Source organism: Panthera tigris, chromosome C1, assembly GCF_018350195.1.
Source record: "Panthera tigris isolate Pti1 chromosome C1, P.tigris_Pti1_mat1.1, whole genome shotgun sequence".
Taxonomy (NCBI): domain Eukaryota; kingdom Metazoa; phylum Chordata; class Mammalia; order Carnivora; family Felidae; genus Panthera; species Panthera tigris.
In genome coordinates this window covers 82,296,830-82,321,679 of record NC_056667.1, presented here as the reverse complement: position 1 = coordinate 82,321,679, position 24,850 = coordinate 82,296,830, and the positions used below count along the sequence as shown (strand labels likewise).

Below are 24,850 nucleotides of genomic sequence, written 5' to 3'. Positions count from 1 at the left end.
TTTAAAAAGTGATTTCAGTCCCAGATGGTGATTCATTCAAGATTGAAAGTTACATCATTCATGTCTCCTATTTCTTCAATGCCCTTCTGCATATATTTTTTTAAATGTTTCATTTTCCTTTTTAATCATATTATTAATTTTATCTACCTTTGGACATATGACTGAACATTTAGAGAGGCCTATTCATTCTTGTCAATCTTTCACATGAAAAATACTGAGTTAACAAACAAGAATAGAAAATTGTAAGGACACTTTGAAGATGGGGAATTAAAAATTGAGTGCAGTACGAAAGGATCATTGCTATAAAGCTAATTGAATTATGTGTATTCTTATCAATAAATGAAATCTTTCACCTTCTGCCACTTTTAGGGTTGGAGATTATGTGAGGGATTTTGTCTTTCTAATATCTTCAGTGAACAGTCAGGTTATTAAAACTATTTGATTTGGGGATCTCTTTTAAAGGAATTACCTTTCTAAAGAGGACAAAGGCAAATGTTTATACCTGAAAGATTTATAAGATCACAGTATTTTCTTCATAATGGAATATTTACATTTTTATTTTATATTGGACTCACTGACTTTCAAAAAGAACCTGCACTGTTGGATTGTAAGGATTTTAAAGCTATCTCTGATAATTTTTATGATGTGAAAATAAAGTCTAAAGGATGATAGCTACTGTGGCTCATATTAAAGATTACTGTTCTCTACAAAGGTGAGCAGTTGCTAAAAATATGACAGTCTGGGATTTTAGAAAACAAACTTAGAATAACTTTTCTATGCCCAAGTCTCTTGCTTAGAAGAACTTCAGTGCCAACTTTGAAGACACTTGTTATCATTATCATTGCTTAAAATATCATTTTAATTTCACATCTTCAAAGGCATTCTTTTGCCCTGAAATATACCAGTGGTTTCTACAATATCTGAAGAACTATGATTTGAGAATTAGAAATTTAAATTGCACAGGCTGAATATTAGAGTATTTCCGTTACCCTTTGCAGGTTTTGAGGCAGCTTATTCGACCTTACAGTCTCACCAGGAAGCTAATGGGAAAGCCTTGCAGCAATCTTCACAGGAAAGTTTCCAAATGTCAAGTGTCATCTTTCCAGCTGTTAGATGAATGGGTAGCCAAGAGGCATTTATTTGGGTGTGCAGCCCCTGTGAAATCTGGGTGAGGCAAGAGAAAAGGCTATAATTTGGTGGTTAGTTTACCAGTATTGGTATAGTTGCAGATCTCCTTGCCAGGCAAAGGACTTCATTTTGTGGTTTAATGATTGACAGCCAACTGCAGTGTTCCTGCACTTAGAGAATAAAAAAATGCCTTAAAAAAAAAGAGGCATCATCAATATGTCATACTAATTTTTGAATCCTTCACTGCTTCAGATAAAAACAATCTTATCGACGGAGCTGGCTTCTTCCCTAAACCCTTCTCCAACTGAGAGGACGTAAGGCTTTTCAAATGACAACTGTATTAAAATCTTGAGACCTATTGAAAAAGTGTCCTTCAGTTTAAGATATATTGCAAACTCTTTAATTCCTGTGTTAAAAGAAGATTGATATGAATCATTGGTCACTGTCAGGTTGAAAAACAATGAATATCAATAAAAAGGCAGTTTTAAATCATAATGGATTCAATTTGAGATAGTGATAGACTCCAAAAAATAATATTGAAATATGTCATGGCTAAATGCTGTTTCCATGCTAAGCTTTTCCACTTGGTCAGGATCACTCTATTGAAATGACTTCAGCCCAATTTCTTGTTGGGAAACTATGCCTTTAGACAGAACTAGAATCGAAAGTGCATGTGTTCTCATTTTTATCCCTTCCAGTGAGAAATAGTAAAGTTAAATTTGCTTATAGTCATTGAAAAATGAAGTTATTTTGTTTATAAGTAAGCATACATTAAACCCTATAGATGGTCTATAGGGTTTGCCTTTTTGATGGTCGAGTCATGTTCATTTTTGCTGTAGTCCCTAGCTAATATTTTAAAATAATTATTAAGAATCGGAAGCTTGACACTTATTTCTGTTAAAATTTCTATTTGTAATAATGCATAGCTTTTTGTGTATGAAGGGGAATTTACTTTTTTATAACATCTATATGTTATAAAAGGAAATCAAGGGAAAAAAAATGAGGAATGAGCCTTTATCTAATGGAGCTATGAAAACAAAATTATCTAGTTGGTGATAGGGAAAGAAAATACCATGACTAATAAGTAATTTTAATGCCTTTTATTGACTTTATATAGGGTTCCAAACCTTTATTAAATGGCAACGTTTGACCTGAAAAGTAATTTAAAATGAAATTGTCTCCATAAAGGCAGAATATATCCTTACCAATACAGCAGTAGATTGCTAGTTCAGGCAGATAACTCAAGATTAGAATGGTTAGAAAAAATCTGAAAAATCTGATCTATGCCATACTGAACCTGACCTCAGTATGTGCTGAGGGACTATGAAAGAAATTAGCCACTGCAAAGTCGTTGGGTCCAAATGGGCTATAGGTGTTAAGAATTCAAGGCCAAATCTCCAAAACCTTGTTGCCTGGGGCTGTGTAGCACTGGGGGGTGGGTGGGGGGAGGGAATATCACAATAGAACAAAGCACTGGAAACCTTTAGCTTGCTGGGGAAAATTCAGATGCAAAACTTAATCAGAACTGTGTTCCTCTGTGTTCAGTGTTTTAGGAAAGTCCATATACAAGTTGTAAAAGATCAGATTGAAAAATATCTAGATACAAATGGTATAATGAAAACCTAAAAGTCAAGAGAGTTGGGTTAAAATCCTAGCTTAGTTGCTCATTAATTCTGCCTTTGGATCTTTGGGAATGTTACCTTGCCTTTTGATTATCTCACTTATAATTCGGAGCACAGAGGTGGAATTCTCAGCTCTAGTACTTAAAGCTTTAAAAAAAATTTTTTTAATATTTATTTATTTTTGATAGAGAGAGAGCGTGAGCAGGGGAGGGGCAGAGAGAGAGACAGAGAGAGAGAGAGAGAGAGAGACAGAATCCAAAAAAGGATCCAGGCTCTGAGCTGTCAGCCTAGATCCTGATGCAGAGCTCGAACTCGGGGAATGGTGAGACCATGACCTAGGCTGAAGTCGTACGCTTAACCAACTGAGCCACCCAGGTGCCCCAAGGACTTAAAGCTGTTAAAATCTCACATGCATTATCTTGAGCCTCACTATCTTTATCCATAAAAAAAAAGACAAGATTATAGTTTTTTATGGTTCTGAAACCCAAGCTATGTATGTTAAAAATAAAGAATCTAATTTATGGAATACCCATTATATGCTGATTATTTTTTTAGAGGCTTAACATTCACGTTATACTCAAAATTACACCTACCAGAGTAACTACTTTCCCTCCCCACCCCATTTTAAAAATTAGAAAACATATGCTGAATTTTGCTGAGATGGATATGGCCCTGGAAATATTTGATTCAGCCATTTAATATATGGGTCAGAAAACTGAGGAACAGATTTTAACAGAGTCAACTCAAGTCATAGGAAAATTCACTCAGGAGAAAAGAACAATAATAGAACTGTATGAAAGGGATTTAAAATAAATATGTTAAAGATCCCCAAAGAGATAAAGACAGCAACAACATCCATAGAAAAGAACAGAAGAAATGTAATGCCTTTCTTTTTTTTTAAATTTTTTTAACATTTATTTATTTTTGAGAGAGAGGGACAGAGCATGAGCAGGGGAGGGGCAGAGAGAGAGAAGGAGACACAGAATCTGAAGCAGGCTGTAGGCTCTGAGCAAGCTGTCAGCACAGAGCCCAATGCAGGGCTCGAACCCACAAACTCTGAGATCATGACCTGAGCCGAAGTCGGATGCTCAACCGACTGAGCCACCCAGGCGCCCCTGTAATGCCTTTCTTAAGGTGTTGATGGTAATGGCATTCAGGGGCTAGAGCCCAAGTTTTTCCATTCTCAGCCCTAGTATTCTTTTCAGTGTTCATCCTGCCCCATCTTCATGGTGTCCTTTGGTTGAGCTTCAGGTGAGAATATGCAAGGCAGAACACATACGTAAGCCCCTGTCAATCATCAGAGAACTCTGTGCCGGAGTAGGGATGAGAAAAATGGCACTGAGCTTTTATAATCCATGCAACTAATCCTCAGAATGATCTTATTTCATTTTTGGATCACTTCTCTTGCATTGCATAGTCACCATATGCCAGACAACATCTCATGGGAGCATAGCCTTCAAAGTGAGTGTTTGTCAGTTTTGTTCTCTGTGGTATCCTCAGTGCCTAGAACAATGCCTACCTCATAGTAGATGGTTGGCCAATAAAATGCCTACCATATGGTAGGCACTTGATAACTATGATTGAAAAATTGAATATGCCGAGGAAATGCTTTAGAATATGGGGCACATGAGGTTTAGGAAGCACATTTCACAAATTCATGTGGCTCATTGATGATAAATAACTACTTAGGCTGACAAAACAGGTGGTGGGGTACAGTGATCCTGGAAACAGAAGGATGAAAATGAGCATACCAGTGCATTATAATTTTTCTCGTGTGATCCTCACAGCCATCCTTTATAAAAGGTGTTTTAAAGAGGAGACATATGAGTTTTCAAGTGGCCTTACTAACCTGATTTGGGCACAGAAGTGACCCCTGAACGACTATATTAGTTTTTCCCTGCATCCTATCCCCACCTTAGCCTGTTTCAGAGACTTCTCCCAGAAATACAGGGGTTAATAGGTTAACACAAAAGCAGGTATTGCCTGGTAGGTTGTTGACTTACAATTTTGAGCTTTTTATTCCAAGTCTTAATATTTAACATTGCTGCTGTCACCTTTCTTAAATGTCAGCCTCTTTTATTTACCTTCATCACTCTCACCTTGATCATGCTGACTTCTTTGTGCTACATGGATTTGCTGTCAGGCACCACCCTGTGCTGGTCACCAGGCTTTTCTTACACTAGACATTGACATCTTGTCAGCAGCGTCACCACCTTTGCCCCTGGGCCTGTGAATATGGCAATTGTTACCCTACTGATTGACACTTTTGAAAATTTGTCAACATGTTATGTATTATTTGGGGGGGGCCTTTGGATAACTTACAAACCACTTCTTAAAGTTAATTCACTGGTTTATCCTTTTAACAAACCCTTTGGGTTGTATGACATAGAGCTTCTGTGTAAAAGTCTGTGTGCTATTTTCTTAATGAATGATATTATAATTAGTAGAAGGTGAAAGAAACCAATTTTATTACAGTAGCTCAGGTGATAAATTGAACCATTCATTTTAAAGTCAGAGAGTGTACCAAAACTGGTGGTATATGCATGACTCTGCTCACCTCCTCGTATTGCTCAGATATTATTTATTAAAGAAGCCTCCATGGGCACCAAATGGAAACCTTCCCTTGCCCCTAGCCACACTACTCCCTAACTCACACATACTCTGCATTCTGTTTCTGAGGAGAAGCCACTTGAAAACACACTATTTTGCGTTCCTGAACCCAACTGCAATGTTTGTGTATGAGGGGGTAGGGGTTCCCCATACCACAAAGCAATGCTTGGACACCAGTTGGTTATTCTACAGTTTAACTCAATTCCATCACTGTCTACACTGAGATAGCATCAGATCCCACAAGTAAGCACAGTTCTTCTGTAAAACTATCCCACCTTCTGCCCTCCTCTGCCACTTCAGACCCCATTCGCAAGCCCAGGTTACCACTTGTGTTTTTCACCAACCAGCTATATACAGATAGGGGTTCCTATGACCCCTTCCAACTCAGGATGCCAATTGTAAGTCCAGTTTACTACTTGTACTTCTGACCAGCTGTTTATAGATCAGCGGTTCCTATGACTGCCTCCTTGGGTTCAATTAATTTGCTAGATTGGCTCACAGAACTCAGAGAAACATTTTACTTACTAGATCACTGGTTTATCAAAAAGGATATTACTCAGGAGCAGCCAGTGGAAGAGATGTCACAAAGCAAGGTATGGCAGAACTTCCAGTTCCCTAAATCTCCACTTCATATGCCAACCTAGAAGCTCTCTGAACCCTGTCCTTTTGGTTTTTTATGGAAGGTTTACTACATAGTCAGGATTGATTAAATCTTGATTCAACCTCCAGCCCCTCTCACCTCCCTGCAGGTCAGGGGGTCAAGGGGATGGGACAGAAAGTTCCAACCCTCTAACCAAGTGGTTGATTCTCCTGGCAACCAGCCCCCATCCTTAGATGCTTTCATCCATTAATTAACATAAAAAAGACCTTCATTGCTCTCATCACTTCAGAAATTCCAATGGTTTTAGGAACTAGAAGCGGGATTAATACCAAATATACATTTCTTTTTTTTTAAGTTTTATTTATTTATTTTGAGAGAGAGAGAGAGAGAGAGAGAGAGAGAGAGAGAGAGTCCTAAGCAGGTTTCCTGCTGTCAGCCCAGAGCTCAACGTGGGGCTTAATCTCATGAACTGTGAGATGATGACCTGAGCTGAAATCAAGAGTCAGACACTTAACTGACTGAGCTACCCACGTGCCCCCCCATATATATTTCTTATTATAAATCACAACATCACACATGCACGCAGGCATGCACACACACACACCCTCTCATCTATGTTTTTGATCCCTCTCCCTCCATCACTCTGTAATGTAAAATCCATGAGACCAGAAAAATGTTCCTTTTTTACTCCTGTGTTTTACCACCTGGTCACAACGCCTACTATATAGTAAGTACTCCATAAATATCATTTAAAGATTAAAAATGGCTATGAAATATTTTAGATCATGGAGCACATGAGATTTAGGAAGCACATTTTACAAGGTCACTTGACTCATTGGTGATTCTGTTTTAGATTGCTATATTACTCAGCTTGGGCTGCCATAACAAAATACCATAAACTAGGTGGCTTAAACACTAGAAATTTATTTTCTTTTAGTTCCAGAGGCTGAAAGTCTGAGATCAGGGTGCCAACATGGTGGGGTTCTCATGAGGGTTCTCTTCTTAGCTGTAGGTGGTTCCCGTCTCACTGTGTCTTCACATGTGTCTCTTCTTATAAAGGCATTAATCCCAAAATGAGGACCTCACCTCCATGACCTCATCTAAACTTAAGTTGCTCTCCAAAGCCCAACCTCAAAATGATATCACTTTGGGGTTATGGCTTCAATATATGAATTCTGAGGGAATACAAATAGGTCCATAGCAGTTGCTAAAAGAGCTAGTACCTGGCAGTAGGAGTAAAGTTTAAATGGAAACGAAAGAATACAAAAGAGCATGCTAGGAAGAGAGGATAGCAATTGTAGACACCCAGCGAAAGATAGAGTTTAGTGGAAGTCCTGTGTGACTGATAGGTGTATTAACATAGAGGGTGGCATAAGGTAAATTTGGAGAGGGGGACAGGACCAGCTTATGAATGATCTTGTAAGCTATAATAGTCTCAATATTAATGAAATGCAATGTTGAATGAATGAAAAGTTTTAAATAATCAAATTTGTGTTTTTAAAAGGTCCTGGTACAAAGTAGAGAGTAGATTCTAGTAGGAGGCAAGGAAAATGTAAAGAGCAGTAAGAAATAGTCCCAGTAAGAGATAATGATGGCGATGACTATAGATAGAAGTACATGGATTCATATATTTTGAAGATAGAGTCATTAGGTTTGATGGTAGAAGAGAAATGGGTAATGAAAGAGAAGAATCAAGAATGATTTATATATTTTGGGCTTAAGCTGAATGAATGAATGGTCATGTCATAAAGTAAATGGGGAGAACTGAGGGAGGAATAGTTTTTTTGTTGAAGAGGAAGGAATTTTTGCATGATGCTACTTTAAGTTGCTTAAGATCTGGTAATTGGGGATGGAGGTAATGTTTAGATGAAGAAAAAGAACACATTGATTTGACTTAATGTTTAATTTTGTGGCCTTTCTCTACACTCAGGTTACAAATATTTTATTAAGAGCGATGTGAATATAATCCTTTAAAGAAGTGAATAAAATGGGATCATTATTTTTTAGAAACTTTTCCATAGCCTCATATCTTTTCTAAAATTTTCATTACAAATAGTAATTTCTCAAAATGGAGAATTGAAATCTGATTTTATGTTATAATTGTAGTCACTCTACCTAGGCCTTTCCACCATGGAAGCAGCTAATCCAAATGAATTTCTGCTTTGCAAGTTTTTCCTCTCAATAGATATTTCTTCAAAGGGCAAAGTAACTGACCTGGAGTTAATTAATGCATAAATCCTGCCTATGAATTAATCTAGTCATAAGTAGCTATACAATGTTATTTATTCTTTGCCTTAAAATAATCTCAGAATGGATGCTTCTAGAGCAGCTGTACCCCAAGATAGGGACCATTGTAGTTACATCACAATGAAATATAAATAAAATGAGTAAGTGCAAGCTGTTTGATGATTTTAAATTGGATGGAACATAGTTAGTAGTTATTTTCCCTTCTTCAATCAAATATAACACTACCAATAGGCTTGCTTTTAACAGTGCTTTTTTTTTTTTTAATTTTCATTCTAGTAAAACAAATTAGGGAAAAATGCAATTGGGATACATTATTATGATGTGATTTGCTTTTTCTCCACAACATAACCATTATACATGCAAATTTCTCTGTGTATAATTCCATGACCCAGCCAGGTATATTTGGAGAATACCAGTGATAAAAAATAATAATGCAATAAGGAAATAATAGGCCATTATAATTTAAGATTATATTTATTTTTATTTTCATTCCAAAATGAAAGGTATTATGATTGATTATTTTATTAATATCTGAATGGAATATACTTTTTAAAAATTTTTGATAATAGTTTTTCAATTTGTGTGTACATGTGTTGTGTTTGTATGTTCAATCAAAGCATCATGAAAAATACTCAGATCATTTTCCAACTTTGAGGACATTAATGCTTTAGAAAATTAATGTTTATGGAAACAGGAACAGCTCGATGTAATGTAGAAAGTGTAAGCTTTGAATTCAGGTCTTGCTCTATTATTAGCTTCTTATCTTTGGAGACATTGTTGTTTACTTTGAGCTTCATTTTCCTCATTTTCAATAGAAGAATAATGCCTAATTTGAATAGTCGTGATCATAAGGAGAGAATAAGTACAAAACACTTATCACTGGGTCTGGCATAAGTATTATTTGCAAGTAGACAAGTATTTTATGGATTGTGAGAGTAAACAAATGTCCTATTTTTATAGTAGGCCTCAACATTTGGGTGGCGTAATGATGGTTGTCGGAATTGATACCTTAGAAGCAGATAAAGGTCCCCATATGGGCACTTCTTAGAGTATCTGCTCACCTTGTAATAATACTTTATTCTCTTGAACAGGCCCCTGGTAGCCATTTATTTTAATAAGGTAGACATGTAACACATTTGTGGCCAAACTTGAATGTCTCATTTGAGAATTAGGAATTAGGGAGAGCATTGACATGGCTAAAGAAGTGATTCTCAGCCTTGGATGCATAATTCAACTCCTTGGAGAGTATTAAAAAACTACTAGTGCTCGAGTCTTCTTCTGAATGATTCTGATGTGATTAGTACGGAGCCTATCTGGCCAGGACATCAGAATTTTTAAAACCTTTCAAATGTTTTTAATATGTAAAGTTAAAAATTACTGGGCTAGACCTATGGAATAGCAACCATTCTGCATAAAGAGTCAGAGGAAGCCAATTGGCAGAGACAGAAGAATAAACTAGATGCACAAGAAGAGGAGTGAAGGAAAGACAGATAATCTGGCTTTCCCTGAGGAGAGCCATTCCTTGACATTTAGCTGTGTTCATGAGTTTCACAAGATGCTTCTGTACCCTCGCTCTTAAACAGCCATCTGAGGCTAGTTTCCACTACTTGCAACCAAACAAATCCATTCTAAGGCAGAAGTTAAAAATCATGTGGGGCAGAAAAATGTTTCATTTTAAGTTGGCTCCTAGCAAAATTGTGAAATCAGTGAATGTTTATGTCACTGTATGTGTCTGACATAGAATGCATACATTTACATAGTAACTTAATTGCCCAGAGTAGTTATTTACCATTGCACTAAATAACTCTTTTTAGTGCCTTTGCTAAATTCAACAGTCTTCCAGTGGTAAAAGTTGAATTTTATTCAGATTAGAATCATAGAATAATGGGATATGTATCTGGAATGCATTTCATGATTATTTCACCTAAATTGATTATCATTTTACTGGGAACTGATGTAAAAATGAGACTAAATACCCAAGGTCACTAGTCTGATGTATTCAACAAATATTTCGAGCATCTTTCTGCCAAGTCTTATGCCAGGTGCTTAAATTAAATTAGGTTGGAGGCACATACATATAAGCAAACAAGTACAGAATATGATGAGGGAACAACTTTGCTTGCGGACAGCCGGGCAAGTTTCCTAGTGAAGATGACAACAGGACTAACTTTTTTTTTTAACATTTATTTATTTTTGAGGCAGAGAGAGACAGAGCATGAATGGGGGAGGGTCAGAGAGAGAGGGAGACACAGAATCTGAAACAGGCTCCAGGCTCTGAGTGGTCAGCACAGAGCCCGATGCGGGGCTTGAACTCACGGACCGTGAGATCATGACCTGAGCTGAAGTCAGACGCTTAACCGACTGAGCCACCCAGGTGCCCCAGGACTAACTTTTGAAAGATTGCTTGGAATTTTCAAAGCAGAAAAGCCAGACAGGAAAGGACATTTAAGGGAAAAAAAGTCAAAATGCATAGGTACACTAATGATATTGTTTTATTTGAGAAATGATAAGTTATTTAATAAATGGAAGCATAAAATGTTGTGAGGGCATGGTACTAGATGAGATTAGAAAGAGTGAAAGATGAGATTAGAAAGTGTGGGGAGCAGGGAGGAGCCCAGGTCACAACTAGGGTTATGTAATGCTAAAGAGCTGAGGCTGGATTCTGCAGGTAGTGAAGAGCCTTGAAGGATTTTGTAGGTGGAAGTGAAGTGAGAAAATTTAAGTGTGACCCATATAAATTTGGGAACTCCCATGGTTTATGCATTTCATGGAGATAATATTTTTAATGGAGTTATAAGTGATTAAAATCTTCGCTAAGTCTCCCCTAAAAAAATTCTGAGAAGGACAAAGAAAACTTTGTAAAATGCCATCTTTAGACGTCCCTCTCATTTGCAGTGTCTTTTAGTGTCTAACAATGGCTTCTATAAAAGAAATGTTACTTTTTACCTTTACACTCTAAAAATGTGCCGGACATCTCAATTTTTCCTTAGTCTCTGTTTTTACATCCCTCTTCTGTCCTCTTCTCAGTTCTTTATCACTTCAGTCTCTTGATTCTATAGGGTTTTTGTTTTTGTTTTTCTTTGTTTTTGGTGTTTCTATTAATTATATTTTGAACTACCAAAGAGATCGTGGTAATATCCATAAGACAGTTTCTTGTTTTAGAAAGGGAAAGGAAGAGGAAATCACATAAATTTATGTTGTTGTACTTAACCCTTTTAACTATGTTAGCAAAATCCTCAATTTCAGAACATAAAAGGTAAATGAGGGGCACCTGGGTGGCTCAGTTGGTTGGGCGACCGACTTCGGCCCAGGTCATGATCTCACAGTTCGTGAGTTCAAGCCCCGTGTCAGGCTCTGTGCTGACAGCTCAGAGCCTGGAGCCTGCTTTGGATTCTGTGTCTCCCCCTCTCTCTGCCCCTCCCAATGTCTCTCTCTGTCTCTCAATAATGAATAAATGTTAAAAAAAATGGTAAATGAGATATCCAACAAAGGATGACAAGAATATCAAAAAGCATAAAAATAATTATGAAGATCTAAATGCTTAGCCTGGGGGAAAAGGCAATTTGGAAAGAATATGATAGTTCTTTAAAACATACCTGAGGATTGCCATGTGAAAAAGTGATCTTACTTATCTTTGTCTCTAAGAGGGCAGAGTTGCCTTTAAGAGTAAGAATTATATATATGATACCTAATACATACATATATATTACATATATTTCTAATTATAATGGAGATATTAACTTGAGTAAGATATGCTCACTTCCCTCAAGGAGCTTATGTTCTATTTGAAGAGAAAATCAACATGTACAGCACAGTGTGATGACTACTGAGGTAGGAACATATTTTAAATTGCAAAATAGCAGAGATGACAATTAGATACATGAGACTAGGGTATGAAAAGTATTAAGGAAATGCCCCAGGAAGCATGTACTTGCATAAATGAATTGAATTTGGAAAGATGAGTAATCATTTGATGGGTGAAGAAAGACTTGGTTTATATTTTAGGCTAGTGGAAATTCATGATAACTCATGGAGACATGTAGCAGTGTGATGAAGTATCTGGGGTTTTAATTTTGTGTGTGGTTGGTTGGTTGGTAGATTTATTTGTGTTTTTCTATTTGTGAACTCCAGGGACCTGTCTGTTTTGTTCATCTCTAGAACTGCAAGTTCTTAATAAGTACCTGCTGAGTAAATACATGAACAAAAGTAGTTTTATATGAATGTTAAGAAATGTATCTAAGTACATGGGCATTACCTTATAGAAGCAATCAATATATGCTATGAAAAGAAATTTGGTTTCCTGAAGATATGGATAAGTTTTAGCATATTAGTGATTAAAACATATAACAAAATATTTTCAATGTAATTAACAAATTGAAAGAATGTTATTTTTTTATGCCCTAGGAGCAATCCAGATAAAATTATTTATCTATAGTGGCCAGGGAGTGCTTCAGATCAGGAAATTTTATAGTGGGTACAAAAGAGAGATACCGAATGTGAAAGGGTGCAGAGGCAGAGTGGCATGGACTATTTTGGGGGAACAATGACTGAACCATTATATTTCTGAGAGATAGCTTAGGATAGTGGAAGGAAAACTGACCAACAAAATAGAAAAAAAAAACACACACATTTTGTTCTGCCTTTGTCATTAACTGAATAACTTAGAGGTACTCACTTAATCTCCTTTACCTTTAGTTTTCTCTTTATAAAATAAAGCTTTTAATACTTCTAAATATTTTTAAGTTTATGTATAATAATAAATATAGCTGAAAGGATTGATTTGGGACAATCTGAGGAGGAAGCTAAGGGGTAGTCTATTTACCTTGATCTTCACTTACTGGTTTTTCATTTGTTCTTTTAGAAAATTGGTTTAGTATACCTTTAATTCTATTTGTTGCATATAAATTAATTTATGGTCAGTATTGAAAGTATAAAAAATAAAATAAGGCAAAATTTAAAAATTAACAGTCATCTTACAGTTCAGATAGTGCTGGTTAAGATATTTATATTTACTCTTTATGATAGATGGATAAACAGAGAGATGCATAGCAATACATATAATAATATATAGCAAACATATATTAAATATTTATTTGTTTACTTATTTTTTACTGAAAACTTTTGGATTTACATATAATGTTAACCCATTGTTTTTTCACTTAGTACAGGATAAAAAGTCACTCATGTCAATACAGTTTTTTTTTTTTCTGTATCAGTTTCTGTATCAGTCTGATGCCAGTATAATATTCCTTTTCACAGTGGTATTATTGGGGAACTAATTTTCATAGCTCACCATGTAGGTTGTTTCTTTCTTTCTTTTTTTAAATTAAGTATTTTTTTTTATTTTATTAAGTTTTAGTTTTAATTCCAGTATAGTTAACATAATCTAGGTTGTTCCTTACATCTGTTATTTACTAATACTGTTGGATAACTGGAAAACAGTATTGTCTGAAATTGAAAATCTGGCTCACATATTCTTTAGAAGAGAATATGGGATACACTTTGAAACAGTTGAGTTTTAATTAACAGCACAACATCCATATCCAAAGGTCTTGAAGTCTCTTGGAAATCTGAGTTTGGAGGTTATGAATGGGATTTGGGAGGAATTAGCCTCATGGTGAGAGCTGAAATTTGAAATGCTTAAGCTGATTGAGCAAGGGTAGAGAGGGGAACAGGCTTTTAAACTTCAGAAAAGGAAGCATACATTGGGCATGAGTAAATCCTGAGATTGCACAGAATAGGTTGCTGTAGCACCACACTGTGGTAAAAAAGTCTCAAAGACAAAACAAAACAAAAACCCTGTAGGCACAGTATGAAAAATAACCGCCTATTAAAGATTTGAGATTCTATCATATATGCATACACATCAATAGTATTTTGTCAATAAAAGAAAATACATAGTTTATAAGAAGCTGTAGTTCTCAGTTGAAAGAGTTTTATGTGTATGTTTATATTTTGTTAGTTGTTGTTTGCTTTGGTTTGTTTTATATTTTTGTTTTGAAGCTTAAGGAAAATCTTGCAAAGTTTTTCTACATAATTTCCTTTTTAGATTAAGGCAGAAACCTTCTTAAGAATTTCAGGGCAATGCCTTATTTATTGTAAGCTACATAAACTAAGAAATGCAAGTTGAACTATACATACATATCTGCTCCTTGGGCCATTGCCTAGTGTCATATAGCTATGATTATTAAGAAGTTCATCTGTAAGATTAAAGAGATTAGATATTTCATTACAAAACCTTAAAAAGAAAAGAAAACTCATAGTATCATTCACCTCACCTAATAAAGAATATAGAGCCATATGCATTTCTGCTGTTAGCCTCAGACACAAAGTTGCCTGAAATTTCTGAGATTCCTCATATATGAAAAGTGCATCTAAATTTTTCCCAGTATTAACCAATATGTGGTGTTAGGAAAGTCTTCCTAAGTCTAGCCTAAATTTGCTTGATTCAATTTAAACTATGATTTTGCAGTTGAGAAAATCACATCAAGGTCTTTTCCCCCCCTCATACACCCGTGTACAAATTCACACAGACACACACGCACACACACACACATCAAACTGACATATATTAATTCCGTATATTCTACATTATACCTTTTGTCTTTGCTAATAATCTTTTTAATAGCATTACAATTCCACATGAGGACAGGAGAAATTAATGTTCACAACAGGACTGACTGATATTCAGAAATGTGCCAGAACATTCCTGGCAGAAGATGCCTGCCATACTTGAAGCTTTGATGTGATCAGGCACCTCTCTGTAGGTGCACGAGACACATTAGTCTTTCAATTGACAAGTTTGATGCCTTTTTACATATTAAGTGAACTTTCCTTTGCATTATAAATGGTGGAGGTCCAGAAATAATTTGTATGCAAGTCATAGCAATTTTTATCTACATAAGACACACTCCTGTAAAATTAAAGTTATGCTCAAACAACTTTTCCTTTAAGTGATGGTTCACAAGAGAAAGGGATTCTTACTTTGGAATTAACTAGCTCTATCCATTCAGTAACCACTTTAGCTTAGAAAACTCACCCTTTTTATATTTGCCCGTATTATTTGTCTTTCAGAGATAAATAGAGAGAAAGGGAAGGAGGGAGACAAGGAAGGAGACAGAGACAGAGACACTTATTAAACCAAAGGCTAGATGAGATCTTTAATAACGTCCCCATTCAGGAAGAGACAACAATTAGCAAATACCTACTCTCCTTCAGTGTGCCATGCACTTTGCATAAGCGTTTTCATACTGCAAGGTAACATGACTACAATGTCCCTTTAAGAAAGGTAATTTTACAGTGTTGAGAGCCAGTTGAAGGTTTCGGTCTTAACTGTTAGGTGCCGGTTTGGTTTCTGAAAAAAGAAACTCTCCTCATGCACATGAGTACATTTCCCACTTTCCAAATTAGTTGTCTTCCTGTGGCTTATGATCTCCTGCATTTTCCAATACCCCTATGAGGTAGGAAATTAGGCAACCAACATTCCTGCTGCTGTACTGAAAACGGTGGAGGAGAAAAAGACATGGACATATTAGGTGGCTTTCCTAAAATCTCATAAACAGAAGTGAGAGTACTGGAAATTGAATTTAGGCCCCCTGACTTGCTGTCGCCCATATCTCTGAGCAGTAAAGACATTTCCACAAATTAAGACAAAAAGGCTGCTTTATGGGACCAGGGAAATAAATTCTGAAATTATTCCCTTTTGTGTTTGAATCTCTGTATGTTTTAAGTAGAGTTTTTTTGTTTGTTTATTTAATTGATTTTATTTCTGTTAATACCCTCTATAATGCCTTTTAAATTAGAAAAAGATGATGTTATGTAAATTTGATTCACTGCTAACTGACTTTTTGCCAGTTTTCATCATGGTAAACAGACCAGTGTAATCTGTATTAATTCAAATGCTGTGTTGAAGTGATTTTTGTAAAAGATTGTATGGAAAAATCAGATATGATACAAGAACAACTATTGACTCTTTGTTTTTTGCAGTCACAATATGGAGCTTCTGTTTCTGCCAAGCCTGAACTGCCCCTCTTTTACACCCCTATTGATCTGGTGGACATTAGTGTGGAAATGGCTGGACTGAAGTTTATAAATCCTTTTGGTCTTGCTAGTGCAACTCCAGCTACCAGTACATCAATGATTCGAAGAGCTTTTGAAGCTGGATGGGGTTTTGCCCTGACCAAAACTTTCTCTCTTGATAAGGTAAGAATATATTTTTGAAGTCATGTTTAAATGTCTATCATGTATTTTAATTAGGGCATAAATATTATAATGGCAAGATTTGCCTGACCAAGAAATAGTAGTTATTCAACTACTGGGCAAGACCTATGGTTGCAAAATAGTTTTTATTTTCTTTCCAATCTTTCTGTCCCTTGGAAGGGCATCTGTTTCTCATTTGTTTTGTCTAGGAAGCATCAAAAACATCTATATTACAAAAGTACCTATTTCATTTAATAATCACAAACTCATGAATTTTATTTTGGCATTATTAATTCTTTCGTGATTTGTGAATGTGTGTGGATGAGGACATATGCCTGAACTCAAAGTGAGAGAGACTATGGATATGGTTTGTACATAATCCTGGGATCCAGTTCATGTCAAAAAGAATCATTCAGTGTAGCTCATTTGTGCTGGTAATAAGATTCTTCTTGAATTTTTAAATACAGAAACTTTTCAAAGTATATATGCCTGAGTTTAATTTGCCATTATGACTTTGTACCCACGCTGTAAGTGGACATACTTAGAAGAAAATAAAGTACATATTACAGTTGAGATGAATTCTTTAAAATACAGAAAGCATATAAATACATGTTTTTAAAGTAGTATGATTTATACAATAGAAGGTTGCATCCTTATATGGTTTTGAAGTAGAAAAGCACAGAATTTAACATTATTAGACCTTTTACTGATAAAATTTTAAATGCTGAGTCTATGTATTTAGTACTAACTGGTAGTTAGTAATAATTAATGTATAAGAATGTGTGAATCTAGTGACCAAGAAAAGTGTATCATTATTTAAATCAGCCTTATCCGTAGGCAAAGAAAATAATAGAGAACAAATATGCCCCATTAAGCACATTCTTTCCTTCCTTCTCCTCTTACTAGGATCAATAGCCAGCATTAGTATGGCTAAAACATTACAGCTGTCTTATTCTGACAGCTTTACAAGATGCTATGTGTAGGTGTGATGAAGAAAATCTAGAGATTCCTCAAAAGTTAGAAAAACCAGGGCATAAAAAATATTATAAATGTTTTTATGTTTAAATAACTAAAGGAAGATTCTTTTTCAGATAAATTGGTTGAATACATAGAAATACTTTGGTTAAACAAAGTATAAGAATAAACAACTTACTGGATTCAGCTTTAGAATATCATTAATCAATTGTTTACAGCTTTGTAGAATATTGATAGTATATTCATCTTTGTTTCAATTCATCCTTTTAAGAATAACTCAAAAGCTGTAGTCAAATGTTTAATCCACTGAGGAAAACTGAGTCTCTGATACCATTTAATGACTACATTAGTTACACTGTTTTAAAAATTTTATATGTAAACAGCAATAGATGGCTAATCATGTACAGGCGAAGAATTGTAGAAAAAAATGTTTGCTTTGAATTTGCTGTTTGCTTGCAAAAAATTGAATTCTGATTAATCAGAGACATCTGTCTTTACTCTGTTGGTGACATGCATTGATTTGTGATGCTGTCTCTTTCGGTAACCTAGGAGCGGTTGCCTTTATTAGGATCAGCAGCAGAAATAAATGTGGAAGCTAACTTCCTTCTAAACCTCCAATTTGAATTTAATCTATCAATTCACAAGTCTGTGATGCTGGTTCAAAGCGAGAGTAAGGAACAAATGCAAATTAAATTTGGCATATAAAACACAATGTTGGGGGTTTTGGGAAGCTCTCTGTTACTTTAATGGCAGGTACAACACAATATTTGTGCAAAGGCTATTTCAGATGTGTTTTTGCTGATTATAATGACATAAATAATGATGCCACCGTGGGCTTATATAATGGCCATACATGGTTTTCTGAAGTAGTCAGTTTGCTTCATAGAGATGTAGGGTTTTTCTTAATTTTCTTATATTGTCCCTAATTAGTGATTATACCTATTGTGAATGTAAAATTGTCTTATGAACATCTGTGCTTTCTTATTGATGAAATGTTGTAGCACACAACTCAGTTGGTATAAACATTTTTTTCCCACAGTTTCTTACTAAAGAAATCTATTAAAATATTATATGACTATACATTTGTGTGACATTATAGCATACCAGTTTAGATTAGCCTTATTATAATTTATTATGCCACTTCAAGAATCTACTTAAAATGTATTAAAATTCAGAATCTTGACATTTGAAATTTGGATGCTCTTAATATGACAAAGGTTATTCTATGGAGTTTAGTTATCATATGAAATATTAATATTTCACAATACAGTTTTGATGAAGTACAATTTGCCGAGCCTGCATATGATAAAGAAATTAAATGCTTACCAAGGGAGTTCAGTAAAAATTAGAGCCCTGCCTGAACATCTGCTGGAAATTTTATTATCCTGTCCTACTGACAGGGTGGCTCCCTCGTTGTTTTTGTAGATTGACAGCTGAATATTGCACTGATTTCTGCAGCAAATATGTTTAGGTGAACTTTGTTTCCCTTTTTTTTTATTTTTTTGGGGAGTTTGGAACATGCTTTTGATTTTCATCCTATACCTTTTTTTATACTCTTGACATTTGTAGATGCCAGATTGAGGTCTAATACGCTGTAGCAACGATAGACCATTGACTTACAGTGAAATGCCAGTTGATATCTCAGTAAACAGAAATATTATTATTCTTTACTGTGCAGTCTGTATAAAAGCTGTACGTGGTTTCTTTAGGGAGGCAAATGATCAGATTTTTAATGTCAAATATAAAAAGATCTGTGTTTGCTTTTGTGTTAAATAACATGAAAGATGGCTTTTATTAACTACGTTCTTCCTTCCCAAATCACCCTTTCTAGAATGTCCCAAAATATGTAGATTGCCTTTCTTGAGATTCTGTTTATGTTTATAACATAAAATATTTAAAATACAATATTTAAAATACAATTATAAATTCTTTTCATAAATAAATATATATTTTGTTCCTGTTTAACTAAACAAAGGTGGAAGAGAGATCGATGTCAAGCTCAATTAAAGCTAAACTATCATGACAAACCAGAGAAATGCTCTGTTTAACTGGTAATATTAAAAATTGTTTAGACTTCACATAAAAGAACCTCCTGACTCGTGTCCACATTATACTGATAATAGATAAAATAGATAAAAATATTTGGGAGAATCATATCATAAATTTTATTTTATCAGACATACACATATTATATACTACAAATATGTAATCTGTAAGTACATGCTGCATGTATCTTTCTCACTACATAGATAAATAAACCCAGAAGTGTTTATTACTATTCCAAATAGAATTCAAACCTAAGCAAAAGTTCACTTCATTTATAAACTATGTAGCATAGATATTAGAATAAACTTGTGATGGAATTTTAGTGAGAAAATGTCTTGAATGCATATGCTTTAATAAGTATCAGATGATGAGATAAATACATGCACACATAATGAGTCAACAAAAAATACCAAAAACCAAAAACTGAGAAATAGTTAAGATTCTTCATTATTTATTTGGAATCAAATATTGATAGTAGCTTTTTTCCATAAAATACAAACTTATACCACATAACACAATGCTTAGTGTACAAGAAGAGTTTGATAAATGTTTCATAAATATTTGTTGGATAAATGAATCAATAAATGAATAAATAGATTTTTGGCAAAAGCATATTTTCTTTTTTTTTCAGCCATATGAACAGACAGTTACCACATTAAAAAATTGACTGTTCTGAGTATTGATCTCAAAGGAGAAAAGGCCAATTTAAAATTTTCATATCCCATGTTGCTTTCTGTAGTGCATATATACATGTCTAAAAATGAAAATGTCAGTGGGGTTTTTTAATGCATGGGTAGTGTTTTAAGACTTAAGAGTCTTTAAAATATTGAGAATTTTTGAGAAAAAATAATATGTATTGCACAATTTTAGGAAGGGAAATAAAAATCATCTGACCAGCTATCTAAGCTCATGTGTCAATAGCTCTAACAGAATAAATGTAACTTGTTTCTCAGTGCTTTTAGTGACAAGGAATATGCTAGATCTTTAAGGCAATGCAGCCTTTTATAGCTATGAAAAAACCTATTTTAGAAATATCTTCCTTTTGAGGCACCTGGGTGGCTCAGTTGGTTAAACATCTGACTTCGGCTTAGCTCACGATCTCGCGGTTCCGTGGGCTTGAGCCCCACGTCGGGCTCTGTGCTGACAGCTTGGAGCTTGGAGCCTGCTTCAGATTCTGTGTCTCCCTCTGTCTCTGCCCCTCCCCTGCTGGCACTCTGTCTCTCTCTCCCTCAAAATAAATAAACAGTAAAAAAAAAAAAAAAAAAAAGAAATACCTTCCTTTTATTGACCCCAAATTGGACTTTCTCATATGTTCCATCCATGTTTTATAGTTCTGCCTTCAGAGATATCTTGGAATAAATTAGTCTAACTTACTAACATAAATGAATTGTTGATTTTTAAATATGGTGGGTTTTTTTCCCCAGTAAATAAATACCCTAGAGAAAGGCTAATAAGTATGGACAGGCAGTGACATCTAGGGAAAATAAATTTGGCCTGGGAGACTCTAGTCTCTGTCCAAAGCTCCTTCTAAATCACTACCTTGCACAAATTGTTGAACATTGTACATTGTTTTGTTAGAATTTATCATACACATAATTAACTACCATTTATTGACTGCTTTGAAAGTATGGACATTGCCAAATATTTTTCATAAGTTATTCTCTGAATCGTCATAATATGCCTATAAGATAGATAGTATTTTTTAAGTTTTTTTTTCATGTGAAATAATTCAGTGAGAAAGTTAAACCAATTGCCCAGGACTTAGAACAACAGTTATTTATTTGCTCAGAATCATGTATATTGGCAATTTGGCTGAGTTCATGTGGGCAGTTCTTCTGCTTCACAAGGTATCTTTAGGGTTCATTTATGCATTTTCAGTCAGTTAGAGGGATGCCTGGGGACTGGCAAGAGGGCCTCATTCGTGTATATGGACCCTCACCTGGAGTTGCGTAATTGCTGAGACAGCTTAGACTCTTTCTCTGTCTCTTTATTCTCCCTCTTGCCTAATGGTGGCTCATCAAGGAGGCTAGGTTAGGCTTGTTTGCAAGGTGGCAGTGCTCCAAGAGGGCAAGCGTGGAAGCTGCAAAGCCTGTTGAAATAAACCCTCAAAAGTCACACGCTGTCACTTCCACCATAGTTTCTTGGTTAAAGCAAATTACGAGATATGCTATACATGTTATATTCAAGAAGTAGGTAAATACCATCTGCTTATTTAAGGGAAGAACAGCAAAATCAAATCACAAATGGCCATGTTTATAGCATGGAAAGTGGATGGCAGCCATCATTGCCAACAGTACTTATTTGCCCTCTGGTCCCAGTAGTTCAAATCCCTCCCACCTGCAAAATGCATCCACCCCTTTCCAAGATACCAAAAAATGTCATCCAGTTATGGCATTAGTCTCAAAGTCTATGATCTTATGATCTATATTAAGTTCAAATGCAAATGAGGCTGGTTGGGTTCAGCTTGCTTTATCCAGGATACTATGAAATAGAAAGACAAGTTGACTATCCTCTATACACCCAAAATAAAGTTATACAGTCAAGAGAACCTTAGTAGATACTCTCATTCACAAATAAAATAAATGTCTGGGATTTAGAAATCACTGTCTGCAGCAATTTTTTTTATACATTTTTTTAATGTTTATTTTTGAGAGAGAGAGAGCACAAGCAGGAGAGGGGCAGAGAGAGAGAGAAAGAGAAAGAGAGAGAGAGAGAGAGAGAGAAACAGAATCTGAGTCAGGCTTTAGACTCCATGCTGTCAGCACAGAGCCCAATGCAGGCTCGAACTCAAGAACTACAAGATCATGACCTGAGCTGAAGTCAGACGCTTAACCAACTGAGCCACCCAGGCACTCCATGTCTGCAGCAATTATAAAATTCAGTTGGTTACGTGTTGTCAGGGTCTCTTGCTCTGTGAATAGGGGATATTCCTAGAGTAGGACCCTGTTCTTCTCCCTGGTAATGGTTTCCTAATCCATTATTCCTGTCTGCTACCGGCTGTGTCCTTTGGGCTCTTGATTCTATCCTCTGAGTTGTGTTTTGTTTTGTTTAGAAATGGCCAATGATGGCCATTCTTGGCAGTTGAATAACTTTTTCAACCTGTTTCTGCCCACAGAAAGTTAAGAACCCCTATTCTCTTTATTTTAGTTGTCCCTTTTAGTCCTAGTTCTTAGTGATGTCATCAGAAAACTTTGTGAAAAACTTTTTGAATCTATCAAGAGCTGACTACATGCCCTAAACCCACATTCATAATTCTTTTTGAGACATATTTCTATTTTGGACATATCTTTCTGCTGTGGCACAATATCCTTTAGATTCTTAGAATCAATATTGTCTACCTGAGAGAATCTACTAGGACCTGCTTTAAATCTTTCTAAAATCTTAACAAAGTATCACATAGCAACTCTTGATGGGATCTTTACCCTAAGGTCATTTCTTACTTTGAAAATCTTTTCCTTCTGGGGTAGATGAAGTACACAGAATTGTTTTATTTTCTAACACAAGCAATTCTTGGCTTTGCTCTAAATTTGCTTATCAAATTACATATATCCTTATTTAGCTATTTTCTCTCTTACAATACCTTATTATTCTTGGGTAGAAACATTCAACTGACACTTTGAGTGTTCTGTCTAGCGATTTCTTTAGTCAGATCTACACATGCATTATGTACATTTCTATCTTCTGAATTATCACCAGTGACATTCTTGCCAGTTGTTCTGCCACTACATAACACAGGCCACCCTTTTCCCAGTCTCCACTAACAATTTTCACACTGCATTTCCAGCCTCCACTAGCAGTTTGTTCACCGTTTTTCCAGCTTTTGTTAGCAGCCTACTTTTAATTTTCCAAGAGAGGTCTCTGCCCCCCTCTCATTTTGAAAGCCAATGCCACACGATTTAGATTCTGTTATGGCTAGCAAACATAACCAATTTCTGTATTACTTATCTATTGCTGCACATCAAAGCACCTCACAATTTAGTAGCTTAAAACAACTAATCTGCTGTTGGTTCTAGAATTCAGCAATTTGGTCAGGGCACAGCTGGGTGGGCTTGACTCTGCCCATGTGACATGAGTTGTTTTCTCTCATGTGTTTGCAGTTAGTTGACAGACTTGGTGGCTGCTGGTCCTTGATGGCTTTATGCACATGCTTGGGCCCTCAGCTGGCATAACTGGGCCTGGGTCTCCATATGGTCTCATCTTCAAAAAGACTGTACTGGGCTTGTTCACAAGGTGGCTGTATTCTAAAAATGCAAGAGTGGAAATTGTGACTCTGAGGCTCAGATGTTACACAGTGTCATTTCCGCCCTTATTCTGTTGGTTAGAGCAGGTCACAAGGCCAGACCAGGATTTAGGAGCATGGAAATAGTTCCTCCCATCCAAGACTTAAATCCACCGCACCAGAATTGAACCAAGGTCTATTTGATACAAATCCAGATGCTTTCCTCTATATCATATTTTCTACTTTATCCTCTCTGAATCTCATTATTTTATGTCTAAACTGAAGGCAGTTTGACTCCATCGGTGTTTGGCAGGGACCTGGAGTTCAGCTGAGCAGGAACACTGAGGGCTGTCTATCCCCTGCCTCAAGCAGAGCAGCACCTATGATTTTATTTCTGTCTTGGTTTTATGTATAGTTTCATGGAGAGAGAATTTTGATTTAAAAATCTTCTGATACGGGCACCTGGGTGGCTGAGGGTGATGAATCACTAAATATTGCACTATATGTTAACTAACTAGAATTTAATAAAAGCTTGACAAAGAAAAAAAATAAAATAAAACCTTCTGGAAATCCACTGTTAATCCATTGTCAAAAGCCAGTCTCCTGTGCCAGTTTTTTTCCAGCCACACTGTCCCTCTTTCTAGCCCTCCAACATGGCAGGGTTCTCCTTCTCTTAGGCCATTTTGCTAGTGTTTGCTCTGCCTAGAATGCTTTGCCCTCTTTGTACATAGAGCTCTTGCTTCTCATTCAGTTCTCAGGTGAGAAATTACCTCATCAGAGAAGCCTTTACTGACCACTCAAAACTCTCTTCCTGTGCCACATTTCCCTGTTTTTGTTTTTTTCTTTCACTGCGCTTACCATGATGTGGAATTACCATTCTCTTGATCATGTTTTTGTTTACTTGTTTATTTTTCTGTTTTAGCCATATGAAGTAAGATTAATAAGAAGAGGGATGTTGTCTTTCTTGCTCACTACTGTATGCCCAGTGCCAAGAACCAGGTCTGGCAGATAGGAAGGATGCAATGCATACTTGTTAGATGAATGAATAATTATAGGATTCTAATTTGAACCACAATTCCACATGACAGCTCTTCAGTTACTTGGAGACAGCTCTCATGTCCTATCAACAAGCCTTTTCTTTTTCCTTTCTAAATAGTCCTGTTTTCCTTTCTATAATAAGGTTTGCAGACTTTTTACCATGTA

At 35.7% G+C, this 24,850-nt stretch overlaps 1 protein-coding gene across 4 annotated transcripts in view; it reads left to right on the top strand.

Moving 5' to 3' along the window:
• The window catches only part of DPYD (dihydropyrimidine dehydrogenase), an 851,480-nt gene that overhangs the window by 435,875 nt on the left and 390,755 nt on the right, over positions 1 to 24,850 (top strand). For all 4 annotated transcript variants that reach the window (XM_042997970.1, XM_042997965.1, XM_042997967.1 and 1 more), the window contains exon 13: positions 16,195 to 16,410. In XM_042997970.1, the coding sequence (XP_042853904.1) occupies positions 16,195 to 16,410 (216 nt within the window). The remainder of the gene's footprint in view (positions 1 to 16,194; positions 16,411 to 24,850) is intronic.